This window comes from Ailuropoda melanoleuca, chromosome X, assembly GCF_002007445.2.
Source record: "Ailuropoda melanoleuca isolate Jingjing chromosome X, ASM200744v2, whole genome shotgun sequence".
Lineage (NCBI taxonomy): Eukaryota > Metazoa > Chordata > Mammalia > Carnivora > Ursidae > Ailuropoda > Ailuropoda melanoleuca.
In genome coordinates this window covers 12,337,717-12,360,254 of record NC_048238.1, presented here as the reverse complement: position 1 = coordinate 12,360,254, position 22,538 = coordinate 12,337,717, and the positions used below count along the sequence as shown (strand labels likewise).

Sequence of the window (22,538 nt, the reverse complement as noted above, 5' to 3'; positions counted from 1 at the left end):
GGGGGGGCAGAGGACTTCTAGTTTGTAAGACCGTCAGAAAACAATTAAGGAGGAGCAAGAGATGTCCCGTTGATGAAGTTTCACATTCTGAGAGAGAAGCTAGCATTTCTCACAGAAAGGTCTGGGAGAGTTTCAGGGGGAAATTGGCCATTTAGTACAGCGGTAAGGAATAAGTTAGATATAATTCTCTGGACAGTGGAGACAACGGTAGAGGGCATGGTACAAAGATACACTAGAAATGGTGAGTAAGGTAGTCAGACTTAAAAATTGGATGTGTAGTGGGGACGCCTGGCTGGCTTAGGAGATCATGTGACTCTTGACCTCAGCGTTGTGAATTCAAGCCCCACGTTTGGCCTAGATGGAGCTTACTTAAAAAAATAAATAAATAAAATAAAAGGTCTGTGGGATACATTTTTTAAAAATTGGATGTGCAGAGTGGGGTGGGATCTAAAGCTGTAGGTTGGGCCGTTACTGGGGAAGGCCTTTACAGCAGAGCTTGACCTCCAGTTACAAACGAGTGGCCAACGTTTTCTATCCTGAAACTGCCAGGTTAATGCTGTCATTCGAAATTAGCGCCATCTTGAGTCTAAAAGTCAGGATTTCAGACTATGTCAGTGCTTCTCAAGCAGGGGGGACTTTGCCTCCATGAGGTCAATGGGGCAATTTCTGGAGACATTTCTGATTATACCAACTGGAGGGAGCTACTGCCATCTAGTGAGGAGAGGCCAGTTCCCACAGCAGACGCTCAAACCCCGTCTACGTCAAGAAGCTGTGATCACAAAGACAGCATGGTACTGGCACAAAAACAGACACATCGACCAATGGAACAGAATAGAGAACCCAGAAATGGACCCTCGGCTCTTTGGGCAACTAATCTTTGATAAAGCAGGAAAAAACATCCGGTGGAAAAAAGACAGTCTCTTCAATAAATGGTGCTGGGAAAATTGGACAGCTACATGCAAAAGAATGAAACTTGACCACTCTCTCACACCATACACAAAAATAAACTCCAAATGGATGAAAGACCTCAATGTGAGACAGGAATCCATCAAAATTCTAGAGGAGAACATAGGCAACAACTTCTATGACATCGGCCAGAGCAACCTTTTTCACGACACATCGCCAAAGGCAAGAGAAATAAAAGATAAAATGAACTTATGGGACTTTATCAGGATAAAGAGCTTCTGCACAGCCAAGGAAACAGTCAAAAAAACTAAGAGACAGCCCACGGAATGGGAGAATATATTTGCAAAGGACACCACAGATAAAGGACTGGTATCCAAGATCTACAAAGAACTTCTCAAACTCAATACACGAGAAACAAATAAACAAATCATAAAATGGGCAGAAGATATGAACAGACACTTTTCCAATGAAGACATACAAATGGCTAACAGACACATGAAAAAATGTTCAAAATCATTAGCCATCAGGGAAATTCAAATCAAAACCACACTGAGATACCACCTTACGCCAGTTAGAATGGCAAAGATAGACAAGGCAAGAAACAACAATTGTTGGAGAGGNGAAAAAGCATAGGTCACGTGCGAGAAAGTAGCACTTAACTACTCTTCAAAAGTAATCCAAATAAATTCCCATCAGGTTTCCCCATCTTCCTCGCCCCCACCCTATTACAATTACAAACAGAAACCATTCATGTCTGACAGTACATCCCTAGAGTTCTTAAGTAGACACATTGGAAGAGGGGGTGTAATAAGGACTGTAAACCAGTCATTAAACATCCTTTTATGTTGCCAAATAACGCTTTTGAAGTGAGACTAGAATTAAGTCCAGAGTAAATGAACATAGATCATTACATGATGACAAGCTCCTTGTAGGGGCGCCTGGGTGGCCCAGGTGGTTAAGTGTCTGACTCTTGGTTTCAGCTCAGGTCATGATCTCGGGGTCGTGAGATTGAGCCCCACGTCAGGCTTCGCTCTTGGTGTGGAGTCTGCTTATGACTCTCTCTCCCTCTCCCTTTGCCCCTCCCCCTAAAATAAATAAGTCTTAAAAAAAAACTCCTTGTACAGGGGCGCCTGGTTGGCTCAGTTGTTAAGCATCTGCTTATTACAAAATGTTTTTATTGCTTTTTTTTTGTTTGTTTGGGGGGGTTTATTTGTTTTTGTTGTTGTTGTTGATTTTATTGTTTCTTGAAGTCAATAACCCAAGAAGTGCGGTCCTATAACGTCTAGTACAATGAACACTTTGGCGGAAAGTTTGACAAGTTAAATCCTTACAATGGATTGAATCAGAGACTAAGAATAACGCACCCATCTAAAGATGTCAGCTGCTTAATTAAATTAAATATTAAAATCAAATCTGAAGAAAGTATTAAAACAAGAGGGAAATCCCTTAAACCTATCTCGGTAAGAGCCCCGTGAGCCCCAAGCCTTCATTCATTCTTAGGTGTCTGCCTTGACGGCTTTTCACTAGAGACTGTGGGTGCGGAAAACCTTCCCTCTACACCCCAACAGAGCTGGTCCCTTGACGTCCAGATGGCAACCTGCCACCCACACGGGGTGTTGAGGCGGAGACCCCAAGCACGTGCTAGAAGACATGCTTAGTTCTCAGCCGTTCTATTAGTGAGGCCTAGCCCTGTTGGGGTGAGGTCTGACAGGACAAAAACAGCAGCACACACTGATAGGATCAGCAGAGGGCGCTCTTCAGCAACAATACTCCTAAAGACCCACTTTCTCACTCGGGCTGCAGACGCTACACTTTTGCATGTGGGAAATTTGGGTAATCCTAGAAGTTGGCAAACCATTCCCTTACGGCCTCTTCAGTATAACACAGGAATGATAACACAATGGACATGAACACCTTGACCAGTTTTAAGAGATGTAGGTGCTATCAGCCTGATGATTACATGAGGAGCCAACGGTAGTTTGTCTGAAGAGATTCCACACGAGGTTGAATCCTGAATGGGGTTTGAAGAGAGAGGCCATTCCTGGCCTTGCCCTGGGGTTCTAGGAGCAGCTGGAAGATTCTGAGGGAGTCCGTGATTCAGCTCACCTGAGTAGCTGGGTTCAGGAATGTGGTTGTTATCGAAACTTGATGTGCCTGTCAGATATTTAACTCCTAGGGAAAGGAAAATGAGTAGATTTGGGAGACATTTGTGAATGGGAGCAACAGAAAAATATAAAAGGAAAATTGCTTAATTACATCAGTTCTTTTCTCTGTAGTTAGACATTGGTGGGTAGAACTCTTCGTGTCCACACCAAGAAAAGGCCCTGGGACCACCTCCTCTCAGGAACCTGTAGCTGCCTGTCCCTCCATCCACCTCTTCTCCACCTCACCCAGGACTCATGAGGTTTTCAGCTTTGTTTTCAGCTTTGTGTACAGGAGCACAATGACCCTTTCTTTGCCAGAGGTAGCCAGTTTGCCTAAAGGCCTTGCAGTTGGCAGTCCTGGCTGGTTCTCTTTTCTCCCTCCCTCTGTCTCTCTCTCTCTTCCGTCTCTCAGAGAGAGTGAGTGGGGAAGAGGGGGAGAGGCAGAAGGAGAGAGAGAATCTCAAGCAGGCTCCATGCCCAGCATGGAGCCTGACTCGGGGTTCGATCTCACGACCCTGAGATTATGAGCCAAGCTGAAATCAAGAGTCGGATGCTTAACCCACAGAACCACCCAGGCGGCCCGGTCCTGGCTGTTTTTGCAACTCCCAGCAGATCTCACAGCACATGCGTTGCTGCCAAGATGGCGAGGCAGCGTGGGAGGGTGAAATGGTTTAATTTTCAGAGACAAAATGTTGATTTAAGTCCTTGCTGTGCTGTTATTAATGGGGGGGCCTTAAGCACTGTTTTATCAATGACATGTAGCTAATACAGTCTCCGAGTCCGGGGCTTTGTCCGTGCTGAAATGCTATGCAGATACAAGATGCTGCTGTCCGTTCGTTTGTTCCACAGGTCTTTAGTGCCAGCGCAGGGCTGGAACCTTCGGGGAGGTTACGCTTTCTTAGGGAAGACAGCCAATGAATAACCAAATAATTATGTGATATAGTGTCCCTTTGGGGAAAATCGAGGAAGAAGAAACAAGTCAGCGTAGGAGGATAGAGAATAGATGGACCGATGTGATGGGCTGGTTGGGGGCGTCCTCTTTTAGACAGTGACGTTTGAACGGAGGCCTGAATGAAGTGAGGAGGTGAGCCGGGTGAATATCGGGAGAAATACTTTCCGGAAGCATGAGGGAACACCCACGGATGGGATCTCTGCCAGCGGAAGTGTGGCACGTGTGCCCATTCTGGAACTTACTGAACACTTATGTGCCAGGCACTTTGTACACGTTACCCATTTAGTACTCACCGCGCTTGGTGAGCTCCTCTCCTAGGTCCCCCTTGTACACGAAGAAACCGAGGCTCCACGAAGTTAAAGGACTTGACTCCACATTTCACACCTGGTAAATGGCAAACCTGAGATTCCAGCCTGGACCCCAGGGCCTGAGTGGTTCCCCAAGGCCTGGGGCCCGCCAGCAGGGGGCAGTGCCGTGGGAGTCCCTGCAGCGCTGGCCCCAGCGCAGAGTTGGGGCAGGAAATGGTGAGGCAGGACCCAGTAGAGCTTTAGAATATTTGGCTGAACACCTAAACGGTGTTGGTTATCTTTCCCTTTTTTGTTAAAACCACCTTTTGGCCCTTGTGAAGGTGTTTCTGTGGGGTCGGGATTGGATGAGCTTGTTTAGTGGGGCGATGTTCCAGATGACTCGGTGATTGCCCGAGTAATTACAACATTTTCGTAAAATAACGTGGGCTCTTAATTGTATGGATTCGAACATTACGCTTCTGTCCTTGAAGACCCGTTAGCCGCTTCTGTTACGCAATATGTTCCTTGCCGGCCTCTCTCAACAGCCATGGCCTCAACCCATGTTTTTGTTTTGTTTTTCTCTTTTTCCTACTCAGCTACCAGTAGAAAAAAAAAGCCACCATTTGGGGCCTGTTCAGATTAAAAGTAAACGTAGTTTTATCTATGATATACACGTTTTGCTTTAAAGAAGAAGTCTTGCATCTAGAAACATTGAATGAGATCATCACACTCGTCCTTCTAAATACCAGCCGGAAAGAAACAACGAACTTTACTCTGTCTTGTGCTGTAATTGTTCAGAATTAATTGACAGCTCTTAAATTTCCTGTTGCCAGTGCCCCTTTTCTTTCATTCCTGTTTTGGCCTTGTGTCTCTCTCCCGAATATACGAACGTACCAAGAAGTAAGAACTGACAAGGAAGCAAAAGTGGTTCGTGAAGATCCATGGAAAGTTTGGGACTAAGAAGGAGGAAAGGACTGAGCGGGATCAGGGTGCATGGCAAGTCCTTTAAGAAAACACCTGTTTCAGATTACAGATTTCTTAATGAGACACACGCAACTCTTGAGTTTAAACATAACACTCCCAGTTCCGTCAACCACCCACGGCCATTCTCCAGGTGTTTGCGATTATGTAAGTCCTGAAAAATCATCTGGATTGTGTCAACTCTCAGAGTACTGCTTGAGTTAAAAAAAAATCCTCTGCAGGCATTGATTTACACTTAAGGTCTCAGTGTAGCATTTATGGCACTTAAAAATAAATAAATAAATAAATTAAATAAATAAATAAATAAATAAATAAAATAAAAGACCATCATAAATAAGGGGTCATTGGTTTCTAATTTTTTCCCCCTCCCGATGGCTAAAAGTATGGTTTTTGCTTTAAGTAATAAAAGGCAGGCATTATGAACTCTGTAAAGCTTCATTGACCAGACTTCTCTAATTCAGATTTTATAGTATTTAGGATGGGAGACATGATGTTTACTTTTGTATTACCAGAGCAAAGAGGACATCCACACTGAAAAAGCAGAGGAAAAGTGGAGATAACCATCTTGCATCTTTTCGAAACAGCGTTGACATTGCTTTCTAAAATAAAACTTGCAAAACACACACACACACGCAAACCTCTTTTGGTGTCTCTGTAAATTTTCATCTTTAAATGAGTCATGCTCACCACAATTTACTTTTTAAAGTTGCCTGACATATTTTTAGATGATTAACAACTTGAAAGTCCCTAGGCTTGGATAATTGAAAAAACTTTGGGGATGGAAGGAATATGATTGGAAAGAGACTCCTTTGAGAACCCAAAGCTTCAGCCCAAACAGAATGAAAATTGTCTTCATTGTGCAGTTATTTTAATTAAAAATGCATGCATAACAGGAAAAGGAAAGCAATTCTAGACACTGCTCCTTCTAGCTTGACTGGTTGGTTGAGATTTGGAAACTTTTTTTTTTTTTGGTCCTCTTCAATTTTTAACCTTTGCATGAGGTTCTAAGTGCTTCATTCCTATGTTGGCCTCTATAATAATCCTAGGTCTTTTCTGCCCAGCAACGTATTGAAGTCGGAGCTAGCTACATTGTCCTCTCGCATAGTATGGCGCTGTTCTTCCAATTCTTTGCATTTTCCCTACTGTCTCATGCCCTCCTGGCCAGCCCCAGTTCACCTAAAGAGGAAACAAATACTCGCCAGCATCTCTGCAGAATAAAGCATATCACTTCATTCACTGATTAGTGTTAGCATCTTTATAATTTCCGCAAGATACAAAAGTTGTTTCCGTTGTAAAAAAGTAAACTATTCATTGCAGAAGACCCAAACTATCAGAAAAGTGGAAAGAGGATATAATAAAAGGTACTTGCAATTCCACCATCTGGAGATGACCACTGTCCATGTTTTGTTGTGTCCATCCGGGCATCTCTACACACACCCTAACATGGTGAGATACAGTTTTATTTAAATGAACCCATTTAAACCTATCACTGTATGAGAACTCTTTCAATAAAATTGCTGTTCAGTAACCTTTTTTTGATTCAATAGTATTTCATTTTTCCATGTCAGTGAATAGAGATCTACGTCACTTTCTAACAGTTGCATAATATTCTCTTGTATGGCGGTACCATAATTAGGTGAGTGTACCCTAGTAGACCCATCATCCAGGTTGTTCCTGTCTTTTTGCTATCATAATAAACACTGCAAAGATAGATTTGTGCTGACATTTTGTATTCTTGTTGTCTCTGTAGATTTAAATCTCAGAAGTGTGTTTTTAACATTTAAATCTTCAGCCATTTGGAACCCATTTCCATATATGGTGGGGGCTTACTTTGTTTTCTCATATGGTCAGTCAGTTGTGTTCCAACACCATTTATTGGAAAATGCGTCCTTGCCCCACCAATCTGGTATTGCCGTCATCATATATAAATTGCCCATGCAAATGGGTCTCTTCTCTTCCTGTGCCAGTGTTGCACTGTTGCCATTAGTATAGCAAGTTCCATTTTACCATGTAACTGGCCATCCCTTAGCCCAGTCAGGTTGACACATGAAATTAACCATCACAACCTCCAATTTCCATAGCCATCTGCCTGTCACCTGCTGGGATAAAGGTTGCTGCCGAGACCGTTCTGTACACAGTGTACCTCAGTGTCATTGTTTGGCAGAATGACACATGAAGGGTCCTCATGTCAGCCAGCCCTGGTTTCTGCTGTCCTAAGTGCTCTATATAAGTCTTTGGTTTCAGGAACTGGCATCCAATAAAGTTGGCTCACGAAGGGGGGTTATTATAAGGCTGTCATATAAGATTTCAACAGCTTGACAGCAGGCGGGTCTTTAATTGCCCTTCATTTGGGGTATGAGGAGGCAGAGTAAATGATGACCTATTTTCCCGGCATGAATTCTGAACCAGTTGAGAAGATGTAAGAGTAGAAAAGATGTAAGAGTAGAAAGATGGCGGACACACACAAAAAATACCTTATTTCTGACAAAGCTGATATTGGAGAATGTGGCTCCTATCTGCATGCAGTTGAGCTTCCAAATACCGTATGTTGGCGAAAATTAGGCAGACTTTATCAGCTCTCACTGGCTGTGACGGACCTGTGAAGGCCACTGCCATGGGGGCCGGCCCCTCCCAGAGGGGCTTGCTTTCCGTGGGCAGGCTGATTACCTAAAAGGAAGGGGAGCACCAGGGGTTTGTCACTTGAAATGTGGCTGGTGCAACTGAGGAGCTGAATTTTTAATTTTGTTCCACTCTAATTAAATTTAAATAACTACACGTAGCTGGTGGCTTCTCTGTCTGACAACACAGAATTTCTTTCTATTCTTAGATTTAGTATGGCCATGCCCCTGGAAAAGTTGACTTTAATTTATATGAACTCATTTGACGTTTTGCTTGTGTTTATCAAGCACTTACCTGAGTCTGTATGCTTGGTGTTGGAAATACATTGCCTTTGGATTTCTCAAATCAGCTTCTAGGGGAAGGTGTGGAGACCTGAAATCTGTTGTCCCGCATGGCTGGCTGAACATGGCCTTGGTAACACGGCCCTGCTATTTCAAAGGGGGACGCCTCTTTCATTCTGAGCTCTAGGACCCATCATGGTGGGCTGAGGGGACAAGAGGGGGCTTCTGTCACCTGGCTGTGAACTCTGGTGTGCTCAGGGCTGTATCTACACGGAAGAAGGGGCTCCTATTTGGAATTCTCTCAGAGACATTGTATGGGCTCGCATGGTCCTTTCACTGGAGATTCATTCCCTCAGCTTGCACTACTGTCTTGGTCACTCCAGACGCTTTCCTCAGCACATTTTCTGCAGAAGTGAACTGTTCTTCATAGCCGCCGAACACCTACTTTTTCTTCTGTTTGTTTTGTCAAAGGTATCTTACCTCCTGGAGGGTGGCAGCATGGCCCATGAAGACTTCTGTGGACACGTTGGTCAGATGAACCCAGGAGACCTGCAGGTACGGCCAACGGCAAACAATTGTTGATGGTTTAATAGCCTCTGGGTGTGCATGCTTGCTCTCTCTCACCCGGTTCCAGTAGATTCACGCTTTGCTCCCTCTCTCTTAAACTTTTGACCTCTTCCATTCTGTGGATCCTCCCACTCAGCCTAGAAAACTGCACGGGTTTCTTACATTCTCTCAAGATTTCCTTGACCCCCTCAATCACTTTTTAGTTCCCAACGAGTCTTTCTCTTACATTTCTCAAAAGCATAATCAAGGATGATTGTCTTAACTTCCTCATCTTCCATTTCATCCTTCACTCACAGAAATCAGGGTGGCCTCTTTCAACATCCACCCAAACGGCTATGGAGGCTGTTCAGGCAGTGGTCACTCAGGATGTCCCCATTGCCAAATTCAGTGTACAGTTTCAGTCCTCATCTTTCTAGGCCTTCCTGCTGCATTTGTGACAATTCACTCTTTTTTTTAAAAAGATTTTATTTATTTATTTGAGAGAGAGAGAGAGAGAGTGAGGACAGGGGGAGGGGCAGAGAGAGAATCCCAAACAGACTCCAATCTGAGCGCAGAGCCTGATGCAGGGCTCAATTCCAGGACCCTGAGATTCATCACCTGAGGCGAAACCAAGAGTTGGACGCTTAACCCACTAAGCCACCCAGGCGCCCTGTGACAATTTACTCTGTCTTTCAACTTGTTTGCAAGGGGTAGGTGTTGTCATTTAAGACCATGATCCAAATCTTGCCACCATCCTTGGCTTGTTTGAGACATGTTAGAATTAGAATCCCCAGGAACTCTTGGGTGTTTTTTGCTGGGTTTGTAAGTCTGAACTCTATGTCAAGAACTTTCTGGGATTATTTTCATATTGTATGGAATTTTAACTGCAGACATTTGAATTATGTTTCAGTGAACATGAAACTGAAAGCATTTTCATAGGCATAATCTCTCTAAAGTAAGTATTCTTTCTACCTCATTTTTAAAAAGAGAGAATGGGGGTGCTTGGGTGGCTCGGTTGGTTAAGCATCTGCCTTCATCTCAGGTCATGATCCCAGGGTCCTGGGATCGAGCCCCACGTCGGGCTCCCTGCTCAGCGGCGAGTCTTCTTCTCTCTCTTCCTTTCCCTCTGTGATCTCCCTTGCTCTCTCTCAAATAAATAAATAAATAAATAAAATCTTTAAAAAAATAAATAGGGGCGCCTGGGTGGCACAGCGGTTAAGCGTCTGCCTTCGGCTCAGGGCGTGATCCCGGCGTTGTGGGATCCAGCCCCACATCAGGCTCCTCTGCTATGAGCCTGCTTCTTCCTCTCCCGCTCCCCCTGCTTGTGTTCCCTCTCTCGCTAGCTGTCTCTATCTCTGTCAAATAAATAAATAAAATCTTTAAAAAAAAATAAAATAAAAAATAAAAAAATAAATGAAATGACATGAGAGAATGGGGATTTAAAGATGTTAAGAAAAGATGTCCATGCTCTCAGAGCTAGTAAATAGCGAGGTTGAAAAGAGAAATCGGTTCTCCTCCTCTGAATCCAAAGGGTGGGCTGAACGTATTAAAGTTCCTGCCAAATTAGGTTGTATCTAAAAAAGGATAAGCAAGGTATGAAAAGTAGATTGACACTATGGAGAGAGAAACTATGAACAAAACAGGAAAACAAACGGGAGGCCAAGTGTTTGAGGAGCCCCAGGAGCTGCCATCAGATGGGAGAAGCTCCGTGTGGGGGGTGTTGAGACCTCCTCCATGTTGTGTTAGAGCTGGGGTAAGCGCGTGTTTTCTGTAAGAAGTGGATAGCACGTATTTTAGGCTTCGTGGGTCATATGGTCCCATATGTGGCAACCACTCTGCCCTGACTTCACAGCATTGCGAGCAGACAGCGTGTCACTGAATGGGCATGTCTGTGTGTAAAACGTACGTACAAAAGCAAGTGGCAGTCTGGCTTTGGCCCCGGGCTGTCATTTGCAGACCCCCATACTAGGATGTGTCATCATCTGATCAAATGGAAGATGGAACTCTATTTAGATTTAGTGACAGAAAGAAAACTCTAGACTGTGTAGTGGCCTTCTTTCAGATCTGGGAACGGATATCGCTCATTCTGGTCTTAGAGTCTTTTCACCTGCTGTTCCCTTTGTATGGACTCCCTTCCTCTCGCCCTTCCCCGGGTCACTTCTTCCTCCTTGTCTGGGTCTCAGCCTGAAGGTTCTGCCCTCAGGTAAGCTGCCTGGAACAGGCAGGCCATTTCATACGCTGTCACAGAAGCCCGTGGTGCCCCCATCCGGCTGTGCTGGGGATTGGACACCCCCAGCGGAAGTCTTGTCAAAAAGGGATGGGAGTTGGTGGGTAAAGCCCCTAGCTTCCACTCCTCTCCACGCACCCATCTTCAGGGCTCCCAGTGGGACTGAGCCCTGGGGGACAACAGATGGCACCTGCTTGTTCCCACCCCTTTTTGGCTTGCTCCCTTGCCGAGCTTGCTTTCTCCTTCTTCACTTGTGCTTTCTGCAGCACTTCCCAAATAAATACTTGCCCTTCACTCCTAGTCTCAGGATTTCTGTGGCAGAACCCAAGCTCGGCCAGGCAGGAAACCTGTCTGCCACATTCCATCCCTTCATCGCTCAATCCCGAGGTTAGTGTCTGGGGCTGGCCCCTGACAGCGCTCGATAAAGAAATACATGCTTGAAGGATCTGCACAATGGCGGAAGCAATTACTGCTTCTCCAGGTAGCGAGGGCTCCCTTAGCGGGACCAAGCAAGCAGAGACAAGCCACCTGCGCTCGTGCAGCGGATGCGGGGCCTCCGCGTGTATCTGTGGGCCGCCGCCCGTGGCCTCCAGCTGCTGCCAATAGGGCTGCAGGCTCTCAGTTGCATCCCATCCTAGGCCCCGCCCTCTGTAGCAGGAGCAGCCTCTCCCAGGGTTGTGCTCTCCACTGGGGCGTGGCCCCCAGTTAATGATGTGCCCACGTGGGCATGGAAGAGCTCGGCTACCTCGTTTCAGTTTGGGACCATTCTGAAGGTTCCTCCAACGCTAGAGCTCCGTGTTGGACCGGCCGGGGCGGCCACTGTAACCGCACTGCTGCTTGGCTTCTCCCCCAGCCCAGTCCCCAGCATACGATCCGCCTGCAGCTCCCCATCGCAGAGCCCAATCTAAGACTCAGGGACGCCACAGAGAAGATACTTCCATTTGTGTGAATTTCAGGTCTGATGCTTTGAATTCAAGTGAGGAAGCTTGCAGAGCTTCTGGAACTCTGGAAATGGCTTCAGCACTTGTCATTGTTGCTTTGTTGTTCCTCACGATGCCCGGGGACCCTGAAAGCAGCACTTGTAAGGGGCCTGGCTTAGTCCAGGTGACCTCACTGTCCCACCTGCAGACTTGTTAGAGGCTGGGTTACATTTCCTTCTTGTTGGTCTGCTGTTGGCAGTGGATGACCGCAGGCCGGGGCATTCTGCACGCCGAGATGCCTTGCTCAGAAGAGCCAGCCCATGGCCTCCAACTGTGGGTTAATTTGCGAAGCTCAGAGAAGATGGTGGAGCCTCAGTACCAGGAGCTGAAGAGTGAAGAAATCCCCAAACCCAGTAAGGACGGTGTGACGGTTGCTGTCATTTCTGGAGAAGCACTGGGAATAAAGGTGAGCCGCGCTGTTACGTGTTTGTGAAAGCCGACGGGTGTGGTCACGCGAAGCTGGCCCCACCGGGGTTGCGGGGTCTCGTTGGGTGGATCACGGTGCATATCCCACAGGGTGGACTTGATTTAGAGGGGTCAGAAGACGTGGAACCTAAGGGAACGCAGACCTTTTTTGCTACATACAAACCCACAGAGTTAGGGAAATTTCAAGAAAGCAAGCTCATATAAAAAATGTGGTCAAAAAGCACTTTTCAACGTCTAAGCACGTGTGTGAGTTATCGTCTCTCACTTACTGTACGGTTTTATAGCTCCTTGGTACTGCACGTTTGTGACCTTTGAGAGACAAGCACCCAAACCGACTCTACTCCCTGAAGATTTATTTACATCATTTAGGCGCAGCTGAGTAAGGAAAGCCCACGACTACATCATAGGAAGTTGTTTTAAGATTAACTTGAACGTTTATTTAACCCACACATGCCATGCCCTGTACATTCTTCTCCACTGAGACTTTATAATGTTTAGGTTTAGGGTCCCACATTTGTAATCAAATCAGGCCAATCGAGGCTAAAGATTACGGACACATTTGCAATAGGAAAAGGGTGTGGCTCAAGTCCTGCGTTCGTTAGCTGCATACCACACCTGCCACTGGGTTGGCCACATGATTCGTGCTCATGGCCAGGTGGGTAGTGAGTCAGGTCGCGTGGTCTCTTAGGTGGCGTTTCCCAGAAGTAGCCTCTGAGCTGGGAATTCCTGTGCGCGTGATTGTAAAGGAAGTGCCCCTAGAGAACAGCAGAAGGAACCAGGACAGGGAAGGGAGCCAAGCGAGGGTGACCTCTCAGGCCAAGTCCCAAAGAGGACAGGGACTCGGAAAGGTTCAGACTGCCTGCAGGTTGTCCTGACCCACCCTGGGCAAGGGAGCTGGGCTTTCATGTTCTCTTCCTCGAAGTCATTACCTAATGGCCATTAAGGTTGGGCTGGGGTCACGGAAATGGTTAAAAGTGTTCCTCGGGGATCTGGAGGGGCCCCGACATCCAGTTCCACAAATGCCACCTGGAGTGGAGAGCATCCACACACTGGGAACCACTCTGCCATTCTCCCTGTGGGCGGTCAGCACATGAAACTATTTTTTAAACACTAATTTATGTAAATTTAAATGTTGCTTATATGCACCCGCAGGGATAATGGCTTGGCAGTGGCTACTCGCCAGCCACTCAGTGGTATGCATATCATGGTTAACAGGTTGGTCAGGATTCTTGGCCGGGTCTTACCGGTGTTTATTTATACGTCCTGCACTCTAACCGCAGTTCTTTACCTGTACCAGGCCTAGGTCGATGGTGGAGGTCAAGAGATTTTCCCCTTTACTCCAACCAGATCACAAAGCTTTGCCCAGTCATGGATATTGGAATGGTCCTTAAGATTTCACTTAGGAAAAGAGCTGTCTGCAGCTAAAAAGTGAAATGAGACCACGGATTTAACAGATAAGCAAAGCCAGCATTATCACGAACCCTTAGAGTTCACAACTGCTTCTCATTTATAGAAAACACGATGTAATTTTAATGTTGGCGCTGGTTCCAGTTACAGGCAGAAAGACATTTTCAAGTACTTCCAAGCAGCAGACCGCATGGTCTTGCGATCACGACCAAGAATGAGAGACCAGAGGTCAGGTTTTAACTTTGTGAAACAATGTCATAGTGGCTGCCGGCCTCTCTTTTTTTCTGTCAAGTAAAATCTCTGAAGTGAAGTACATTCCCCTAACTACATGATCAGGCTTTATTGTGAGAGCGTTTTAATAAGGGACTCCTGGAACCCTGGGCAGCGTTGCTTTGACTTTTGAGAGGTCCTGTGGTGCACTGGTTACCAGCACGGCCCCTGGGACAGCCAGCCTGGATTAGAATCCCCACCTCGAATTAGCTGTGTGGCCTTGGGCAAGCCACTTAACCTCTCTGTGCTTCACTGTATCCATCCGTAACAGGGTTGCTGTGAGGATTAAGTGAGTTTTTTATATTTATCAAAACAGCACCAGACACACTGTAAGCACCACGTAAGCGGTAGCTGTTACTACTATTATTTTGATTAGTTCATGTTCACTTGGGTGGGAGCTGGGCTGAGATTTCTGTTTGCTGTCTGTGCTAAAGGGACTGGGGGGATTCGGGAAAGGCATTTAACCTGCTCGGAAGAAAAGACACCAGCAGGAGTCATTGTAAAGATGGGGGATTGGCCATTTCTTCCCAGGTCTCATAAGAAACATAGCTTTTGTTTTGTTTTGCTTTGTTTACATCTGAAGGCTTAATATCTGCTCACCAAGGAGTGACTGAGACTTAAAAGCCTAGACATACCTTAAATCAAACTGTAGATTGTTTTGTGTCAGAAGATGATTTTAAGTTCAATTACAAGGCGAGCCTGGGAAGATAACCTTTCAAGAGATAGACGTGCTTCTAGCCAATATGGAGTCAACAACGGCTCCTCTCCTACAACTAAAATATCTAGAAAATGGAGTTAGTGACCATCCCAGCGCTTCTCCAACTTTAATCATGTGGATTACCTGGGGGAGGGAGGAGGCTTGTTAAAATGCTGACTGATTCAGAAGATTGGGTGAGGCCTGCATCTGCGTTTACTTTTTTTAAGTAGGCTCTTCGCTGGGCGGGGCTTGAACTCATGACCCTGAGATCAAGACCTGAGCTGAGATCAAGAGTCTGACACTTAACTGACTGAGCCACCCAAGTGGCCTGTGAGACTGTATTTTTTTTTAAGATTTTATTTATTTGAGAGCAGGGGAAGGGGGAGGCGGCGCAGAGGCAGAGGGAGAAGCAGGCTCCCTGCTGAGCGAGGAGGGCGAGGCTCGATCCCTGGACCCTGAGATCAGGACCTGAGCCACAGTCAGCCGCTTAACCTACTGAGCCACACAGGCGCCCAGTGAGTCTGTATTTTTAACCAGCTCCCAGATGATGTCAGTGCTGTGGTCCAGGGACCACTGTTTGTCCTAAGTGTAATGACTGTGGGATCCAAGACCTAGGGGTTGACCGGTTGTGACGAACAGGTTGATTTCGTGCCTAGAGAAGGTATTGAGGTTCAGCTCTGTGGCTTTTGGCAAATCTTACTTAACCTTTCTAGATTAGTTTCGACATCCATAAAAAAGGTGAGGGGGTTTTGTGTAAGGTGTTAAAAGCTTTTGCAAGCAGCATAATGGTCCTTTTTTTAGTCTGAAAGGTAGATGTGTCCCTAGTCCCAGGTTGTATATGATTCAGCCCTTGGGAAGCCACAGCCAATTTTGAGCAAAATTCTGCCAGAACATCACGAACTCAAGTGAAGGCTGAAAGGAGGGAAGGATAAAAATGGGATACTTTGCATAGTTTCTGTCACTTCTGGAAGGTCAAAATCACATGTTTATTTCATGACAGTATGAAATTCTCCAAAGCCCATTCCATCCTTATCAGGCAGCCAATCAGCCATGTTTCTTGCCAGTTCTCTCTGGAATATAAGTTTTCCAACAAATGCCTCTACTTGCCTCCTGCTGTTTTAAATTCCGCTGTGTCAGAAGCAAACCTTAAGGAGGCCTCAATCCCGCTGGACTCAGAAAAAGACAATCTGGAGCCAGGCTGCCTGGGTTCAAGGCCAGATCCACCACTGGGTAACTTTAGAAAGGTCACTTAGGCTTGCTGGGCCCAAGTGTTCTCATCTGTAAAATGGGTTGAGAGGATTAAATTGGTTAATATGTGTAAAGAACTTAGAGCTTATTCTGCACCAGATATTGTTCTAAGTGGCTGCTGCTTTTACTTTGCAAAAGCTTTGTACAGAGTTCATGTGGCCTATAGACATAACGAAAAGGGTCTTCCTTCTGATGGATGGATTGTATATTCACGTGTTGGGTGATAATCAACGTTTTCAAAATTCACTTGCCAAAAAGAGTTGGCCAGGCATCTCGTGTCGTTTGCTCAGATCTCACCACTGTGCCCCAACACCTGAAACAGTGCCTGATACATACCAGACAATTCATGAACATTTCCTAGGTGCATAAGTGAAAATTACAATGTGAATGAATGCTGGAGTAGGAGAAACGGGTGAAGTGGTAAGAAGGTAGACAATCTAGGGGTTAAGAATGACTGCAATAAGCTTAATATGTGCTAACTAAAAAGTTGAGAGAACAGTAAAATTAGCTAAATTACATTTTTAAACTAAAGGGATTACGAAGTAGGGAAATTAAAAAAAAATTGTTTAAATGTGAATACTAGGCTGTTTTGTAAGACCCACGTTGTTCCCTGCAGGTTTTGTTTCTTTTTTTTTTTTAATGTTTTTTTATTATATTATGTTAGTCACCATACAGTACATCCCTGGTTTCTGATGTAAAGTTTGATGATTCATTAGTTGCGTATAACACCCAGTGCACCATGCAATACGTGCCCTCCTTACTACCCATCACCAGCCTATCCCATTCCCCCACCCCCCTCCCCTCTGAGCCTCAGTTTGTTTCTCATAGTCCATAGTCTCTCATGCTTCATTCCCCCTTCTGATTACCCCCCTTTCTTTATCCCTTCTTCTCCTACCAATCTTCCTAGTTCTTATGTTCCACAGATGAGAGAAATCATATAATTGTGTTTCTCTGCTTGACTCATTTCACTTAGCATTATCTCCTCCAGTGCCGTCCATGTTGCGGCAAATGTTGAGAATTCGTTCTTTCTGATGGCTGAGTAATATTCCATTGTATATATGGACCACAGCTTCTTAATCCAGTCATCTGTTGAAGGGCATCTCGGCTCCTTCCACGATTTAGCTATTGTGGACAATGCTGCTATGAACATTGGGGTGCATATGGCCCTTCTCTTCACTATGTCTGTATCTTTGGGGTAAATACTTCTCAGCTTTGAGTGCGTCCCTGTTGGGTATCGCCCCCTTTCCTGGCTCCGGTTTCACTCCGACAGGCGCTGGACCACCCTGTGTCCCTCGGGCATGTGTTCCGCCAAAAAGCAACCCACCCGCTAATCAGCCTATGCTGGCTGTGGGTGGGCACGTGGTTTAGAACCAAGTCTGATTGTTTCTACGAGGCAGAGAGCTGATGGGAGTTTTCAGGCTGTGTAGCAGGCCGTTGGTGCGCACACATTCTTCTTCCTGTACCAGAACTAGAAAGAGCCGCCCGCCACGTTTTCCAGCCTTTGTTTGCAGCCAGGAAACTGTAAGGGCAGAATGTCATTTGAAACACTATATCACCAGGATACAGTTTTGTCTGTGTTCCTTCTACCTTATTTGGATTAAATATATATATTAATTTATATATTATATACATAAATTATATAAACATAAGTTAATATATATATAATATATAAATATACATAGTTTGTGTGGCTTTCAGGGAAGTATTTTGATAGCACGTCCAAATAGGAGTGGGGTTTTAGCGATCCTAATACATTAGGACAGTACACTTAGGACATTTTTGCCTTGTACCTATTTCTCTATTTCTGGGATAATATGAACTCTGTGATTGTATCTGGCACATTTTAAGTGGATCTTGCAGACTTTACAGTTGACCCCCCACTTCTCCGCTCCCCCTGCTCCTCTGCCTTTCGAGTTTGCTTCCATTCACTTTGTGCTATGGGGAGAGCTGGCCCCTCCACGGGAGGCCTCTCTTTCCTTCCCGGGCTCAGAAGAACAGCTTCTCAAAGTAGCATTTCAAAACTACTAAATCATGAAAACAGGTAGTGCGGGCACACTTTTTTTTCTTCCTTTTTTTGCCTTTGACGTATGCCGACAAGTTCATGGGTCTGGCTCAAAAAAGAATGATGAATATTCTCCCAGTGGCAGGGGTTGTAAGTGGCATGGCTTGTTCCTGACAAAGGGGACTTGAGAGAAGAACGGGCTCTAGCTGCCCCAGAAAGTGAGCGGAGGCGAAATGACACCTGCCCAGAAAGGAATCGTTCCTTCCAAAGGCTTCTTTGTGCAGTTGTTGTATTTCTAAGTCAGAACACTCTGTGATAGGCTTAAAAACTGGATATTTGAAAACTGTTCGCTTTGGGGTGAGGGTGTGGGGGAAGGATGGATCTAACACTTCTTTCCATATGTCTTTTTCTTTCCAGTTTTGAAATGTAAATGTTTACATATTTAAAATATCGAGTTACACCAGAAAAGGAAAAAAAAAACCCCAGATCTTAAAATCAAAAACAAATGAAGACCTTAACATGTGTATAAAGATGTCAGCAACATAACCACACAGAGAAAGTATTTATTTTAAGGACTTTTAAGCATAGTTCTCTGGCAGTACATTTTTGGTGGGATGTACTCTAAAGACAAAAAGGCACGAACATCTTAAACTTCACGCCATCATTTATTGTTAGTGCTGGCATTACCATTTTAAAATAGTTTTGTGTGTATTGTGAAATAAAACAAACGAGTTAACTTGTTAATATTTTTGGGAGTCAGGATTCTCAGTGTAAGAAAAACAGACGCAAATATAAAAGAGCTAAGAGAACCGTAGTTCGGTGTTACATTGAAAGGTAAGTGGACACTTTAAAAAACAAATGGCCATTATCTCTATGAGGCAGTTTCTGAAAACCTTATATGATTTGACCATCTTAGGCATCCCAAGCTTTTTAATAATGTGATTTTATGTTTCTTTCTAATGGTCTTTATTTTCCTCTAATTTCTGTTGATTTTTTTGGTTTGTTTTGTTTTTGTTAACGGTCCATGTTTAATGAGATGCTATGAGGAATGCTAAGTTAAAGTACCACCTGAGAAATTCAGTCACCCAAATGAATTCTGGCCGAATTTCCCTCTTGACACCTTAAATAAATAATGGATGGGTGTTGGGAAAGAGGAAAGGAAATACCAGCACAAGGCAGAGAACCTTGTGGTCTCCCTTTGTTTTGTTTTGTTTCATTAAGATTTTTTTTGTATTCGAGAGAGACCCAGAGCGCACGAGCAGGGGAAGGGCAGAGGGAGAGAGAGAAGCAGGCTCCCCACTGAGCAGGGAGCTCCATGCGGAAATCGATCCCAGGACCCTGGGATCATGACCTGAGCCGAAGGCAGATGCTAACCGACTGAGCCACCCGGGCGCCCATCTGGTCTCCCTTTTGGCACAGGGCGAGGGCAACAGCACTTGCCAGGAAAGGATATGGTGAAGTGCAGTCCTATAGAAACCCAGACTTGAGGATTTCACCATCTCTAGCTCCTTGCCGTTCACCAAGGTCCAGCCTATGTCCTCTCTTTTCAGTGAAGCCTTCTCAGCTGCCCTAGATCTATGCAGCCGTCTATTTTCACGTCCCATGGGATTTGGGACTGACAGTTATTTAATCCACGAGTCCTATTTCTTTGTGAGCTCTGTTCGTTCAGTCATTAGGCACCAGCTGTGTGCACATTGTGCAGTGCCCTGGAGATAGGTGAATAAGAAAAAACGACCATCCTCAAATAAGGTCACGGTTTTTTGGGGGGGGGGGAACTGGCACACATCGGAGGTATCATGTGATACATGAAAGGTGAAGCCAGCAGCATGCGAAACTTCCATGGCAGTCCGGAGGAGCAACCATCGATTTTTGCTTGTGTGCATAAAGGAGGGAAAGAAAGAAGAGAGACGGGGTGGGGTCATGTCTTAGAATGGTGTGTATAAAAGTGTGGATAGTAGGAGTGTGCTACCTATTTGGGGATCATGATGGCAGGCTGCATGGACAACCAGATCCTCGTGGGGTTGTAACAGGGCAAAAGGAGATGGTAAAAATACAGGGCCGGAGGGAAATCCGAGACCAAGTCTGCCTACTCCTGGATTTTTGCCTACAGCTGACCGTGGCTGCGTGTGTCTGTCCCCGGCTCCCTCTCTCCCAGGGTTGTCGGTGGCATGGTTTCGAGGCTAAGGTAGGGTGGAGTGCTGTGTGCGGCCTTCTCTCGTCTCGAATTTCATAAAGCTGTCCATTCCGTAGGAACTTCCCCACACGGGCCGTGGAGCCCGAGCAGATGGTCAGCGTCATTCCGCAGACAAGTGCAAAACTTGGTTCTGATTCATTGTTGAGAACAGGCACAATTCCGTCTGTCAGTCTTGTTGAGTCAAGAGGAGAACACCAAAGAAATGCATCTAGCGACTTCAAAGCCTCGTCCTCTGGTAGGCAGCCGTAGCTGGCACTTCATTTGCGGTTAGGAATGTTTGCATAAACAGTGGTCAGGATTGGCTCAAATCAGCTGTACAGAAGTTTGCTCTTGCCCAGGGCGCTCCATTCCCCCCCGAAATACCATTCCTGGTGCGCACAAAGGGTGCCAGATGTTATTCCCTGCTGACCTAGGAAGCACATTCCACCAGCCCTTTTCCAGCAGTAAGTGAAGAATGGTTAGGTGTCCTTTCACACCAGAGGTTACGTCCCGTGCCCTTCATACGTCGTTGCCCTTGGTCATCAGGATGACAGATTCGCCAGGAGGTTTAGACTAAGAATATAACGAAAGCCATGAAAAACCAAGGTGTTACCCTCAGTAAAGGTGAGTGGACACTACAGCTATTGTAGTCTTTCCCCGGGAACCCATTACATATTTTTTTTCTAAGCAGAGCGAAAAATAGAGGACCGCTACAGAGAGTTTCAGGGGCTCTTGCATGTGGCCTTGAAAGGTGAGCTCTTGTGGATATAAACGAGGTAAATGTCAGTATTTTAAAGACCGGAATTGGCATGTGTGAAGCTATGAGGTACTGATAGCTGCAAACACACTGTTTTATTTTGCCCGAAGCACAGACACTCGGGGTCACATAGTTTATGAACAATTTGACCAAACTCAGGATGAAAGGTGATGAGAAAATTTGGTGTCGGATATCATTCTGATCACATGAAGCTTTAAGAATTCTGCTCCTGTGGGTCGGTAAAAGTACTCTAAGATGGACAAGAGTTTTTAATTTCAACTCACATGGGCTTTAGAGCACTGATAGGGTTTCCTCTATTAAAGGAGGAGCATATTGTGGTCTTAAAACCACAGGGAATCCTTTTCATCATCCACTTGCATGTCTTTGGGCTGTTGAGTATTCTCTCGACCTTGTAAAACGAGATTATGAAACTGTCCGATCCTCCCATTCCTGGAAGGACTTCCATACTGGCCACGGGGAAATGGAAGGATTTCCCGCAAAGGGAAATAGTTTGGTGGTGCTCAGCAACTATGAATTGAGGGCCAACTGCGTGCAAGACCCTGTGAAGTCATGAGGGGAAAAGATGTCAGAAATCAGGGAGCTGAAAGGGCCCAGTCGAAGGGACAGACCCATCAACTGCTAACACTAGCAGACTGTGGTGAGTCACTGGCTTGGAGATCATGGTGGGTTTAGGGGAAGGCAGGCTAGATAGGAGGCTCACCCAATCTGAAGGTTCAGGAAAAGCAGGCCCAAGTCTACAGGAACTCCCTGACCTGACAAAGAAGGATGGAAAGGGTCTAGACGGTGCAAAGGAGACACTACGAAGCCACAGAGGTGTTTATAAGGTGTTTCTGCTTAAAGGTGTGGAAATAATCCAGTGGAATAGCTCCATGCTTGAAGAAGGCCTTCAAAGCATATGTTCATTGTCTTAAGCACAAAAATGGGAAAAACGATCATCTTTACCATGTGAAAATTTCTGGTCATTTCTCTCCCCTCCCTTTTTTTTTTTTTTTTATAACTTTTCAATTTCATTTTCTTTTGTCTCTAGAACTATCTTGATTATAGCAATAATTTTCTCCTGGAGTAACTGCTCCTCTGTCTTCTCGGCCTTTTTATACTCTCTCTCTCTCTCTCTCTCTCTCTCTCTCTCTCGTTCACTCTCGCTCGCTTGCTCTCTCTCTCTCTCTCTCTCTGAGCGATCAAAACTAAAACAGTGCAAAATCCTAAATAAAGATACAATGCTCTCATAACCTTAGCTGTGGGAGTCATCCATGTTGAGAATAGAGCTGTTGCTTTTGGAACACAACCTGCATTGGCTAAGATCCAGTCGGTCCAGGTTCACTAAAGAATAAAATAATGATAGGTTGCCTCTGTTTCATGAAATCTTAAAGCCCCCTTGTTCTCTTTGCTTCCATATAGGTGGTCATTTTTAACATTGTGGAAGGAAACCACAGTGGCCAAAATTTTTCTTTCTTGGTCCAATTAGAAATAGCAACTGGAGAAGTTTAAATGCGTCCTTGTAGAGGAAATCATTTTGAAGTCCGGAACACAAGGCTCTTCTTTCCCACCGCCTGTGGTCAGTTCTCCTCTCATCCCAATGCTCTGAGAACAATGCTGGCTTCCCCTCCCCTCCTG

At 45.3% G+C, this 22,538-nt stretch overlaps 1 protein-coding gene across 5 annotated transcripts in view; it reads left to right on the top strand.

Annotated features, from left to right (window-relative positions):
- The window catches only part of PIR (pirin), a 102,251-nt gene that overhangs the window by 23,590 nt on the left and 56,123 nt on the right, over positions 1–22,538 (top strand). For 3 of the 5 annotated variants that reach the window (XM_034648992.1, XM_034648995.1, XM_034648996.1), the window contains 3 exons: positions 6,588–6,716; positions 8,642–8,725; positions 12,123–12,329. In XM_034648992.1, coding sequence (XP_034504883.1) covers positions 6,588–6,716; positions 8,642–8,725; positions 12,123–12,329 — 420 coding nt within the window. The remainder of the gene's footprint in view (positions 1–6,587; positions 6,717–8,641; positions 8,726–12,122; positions 12,330–22,538) is intronic. The other 2 variants (XM_034648994.1, XM_002928956.4) reach the window with 1 other exon arrangement.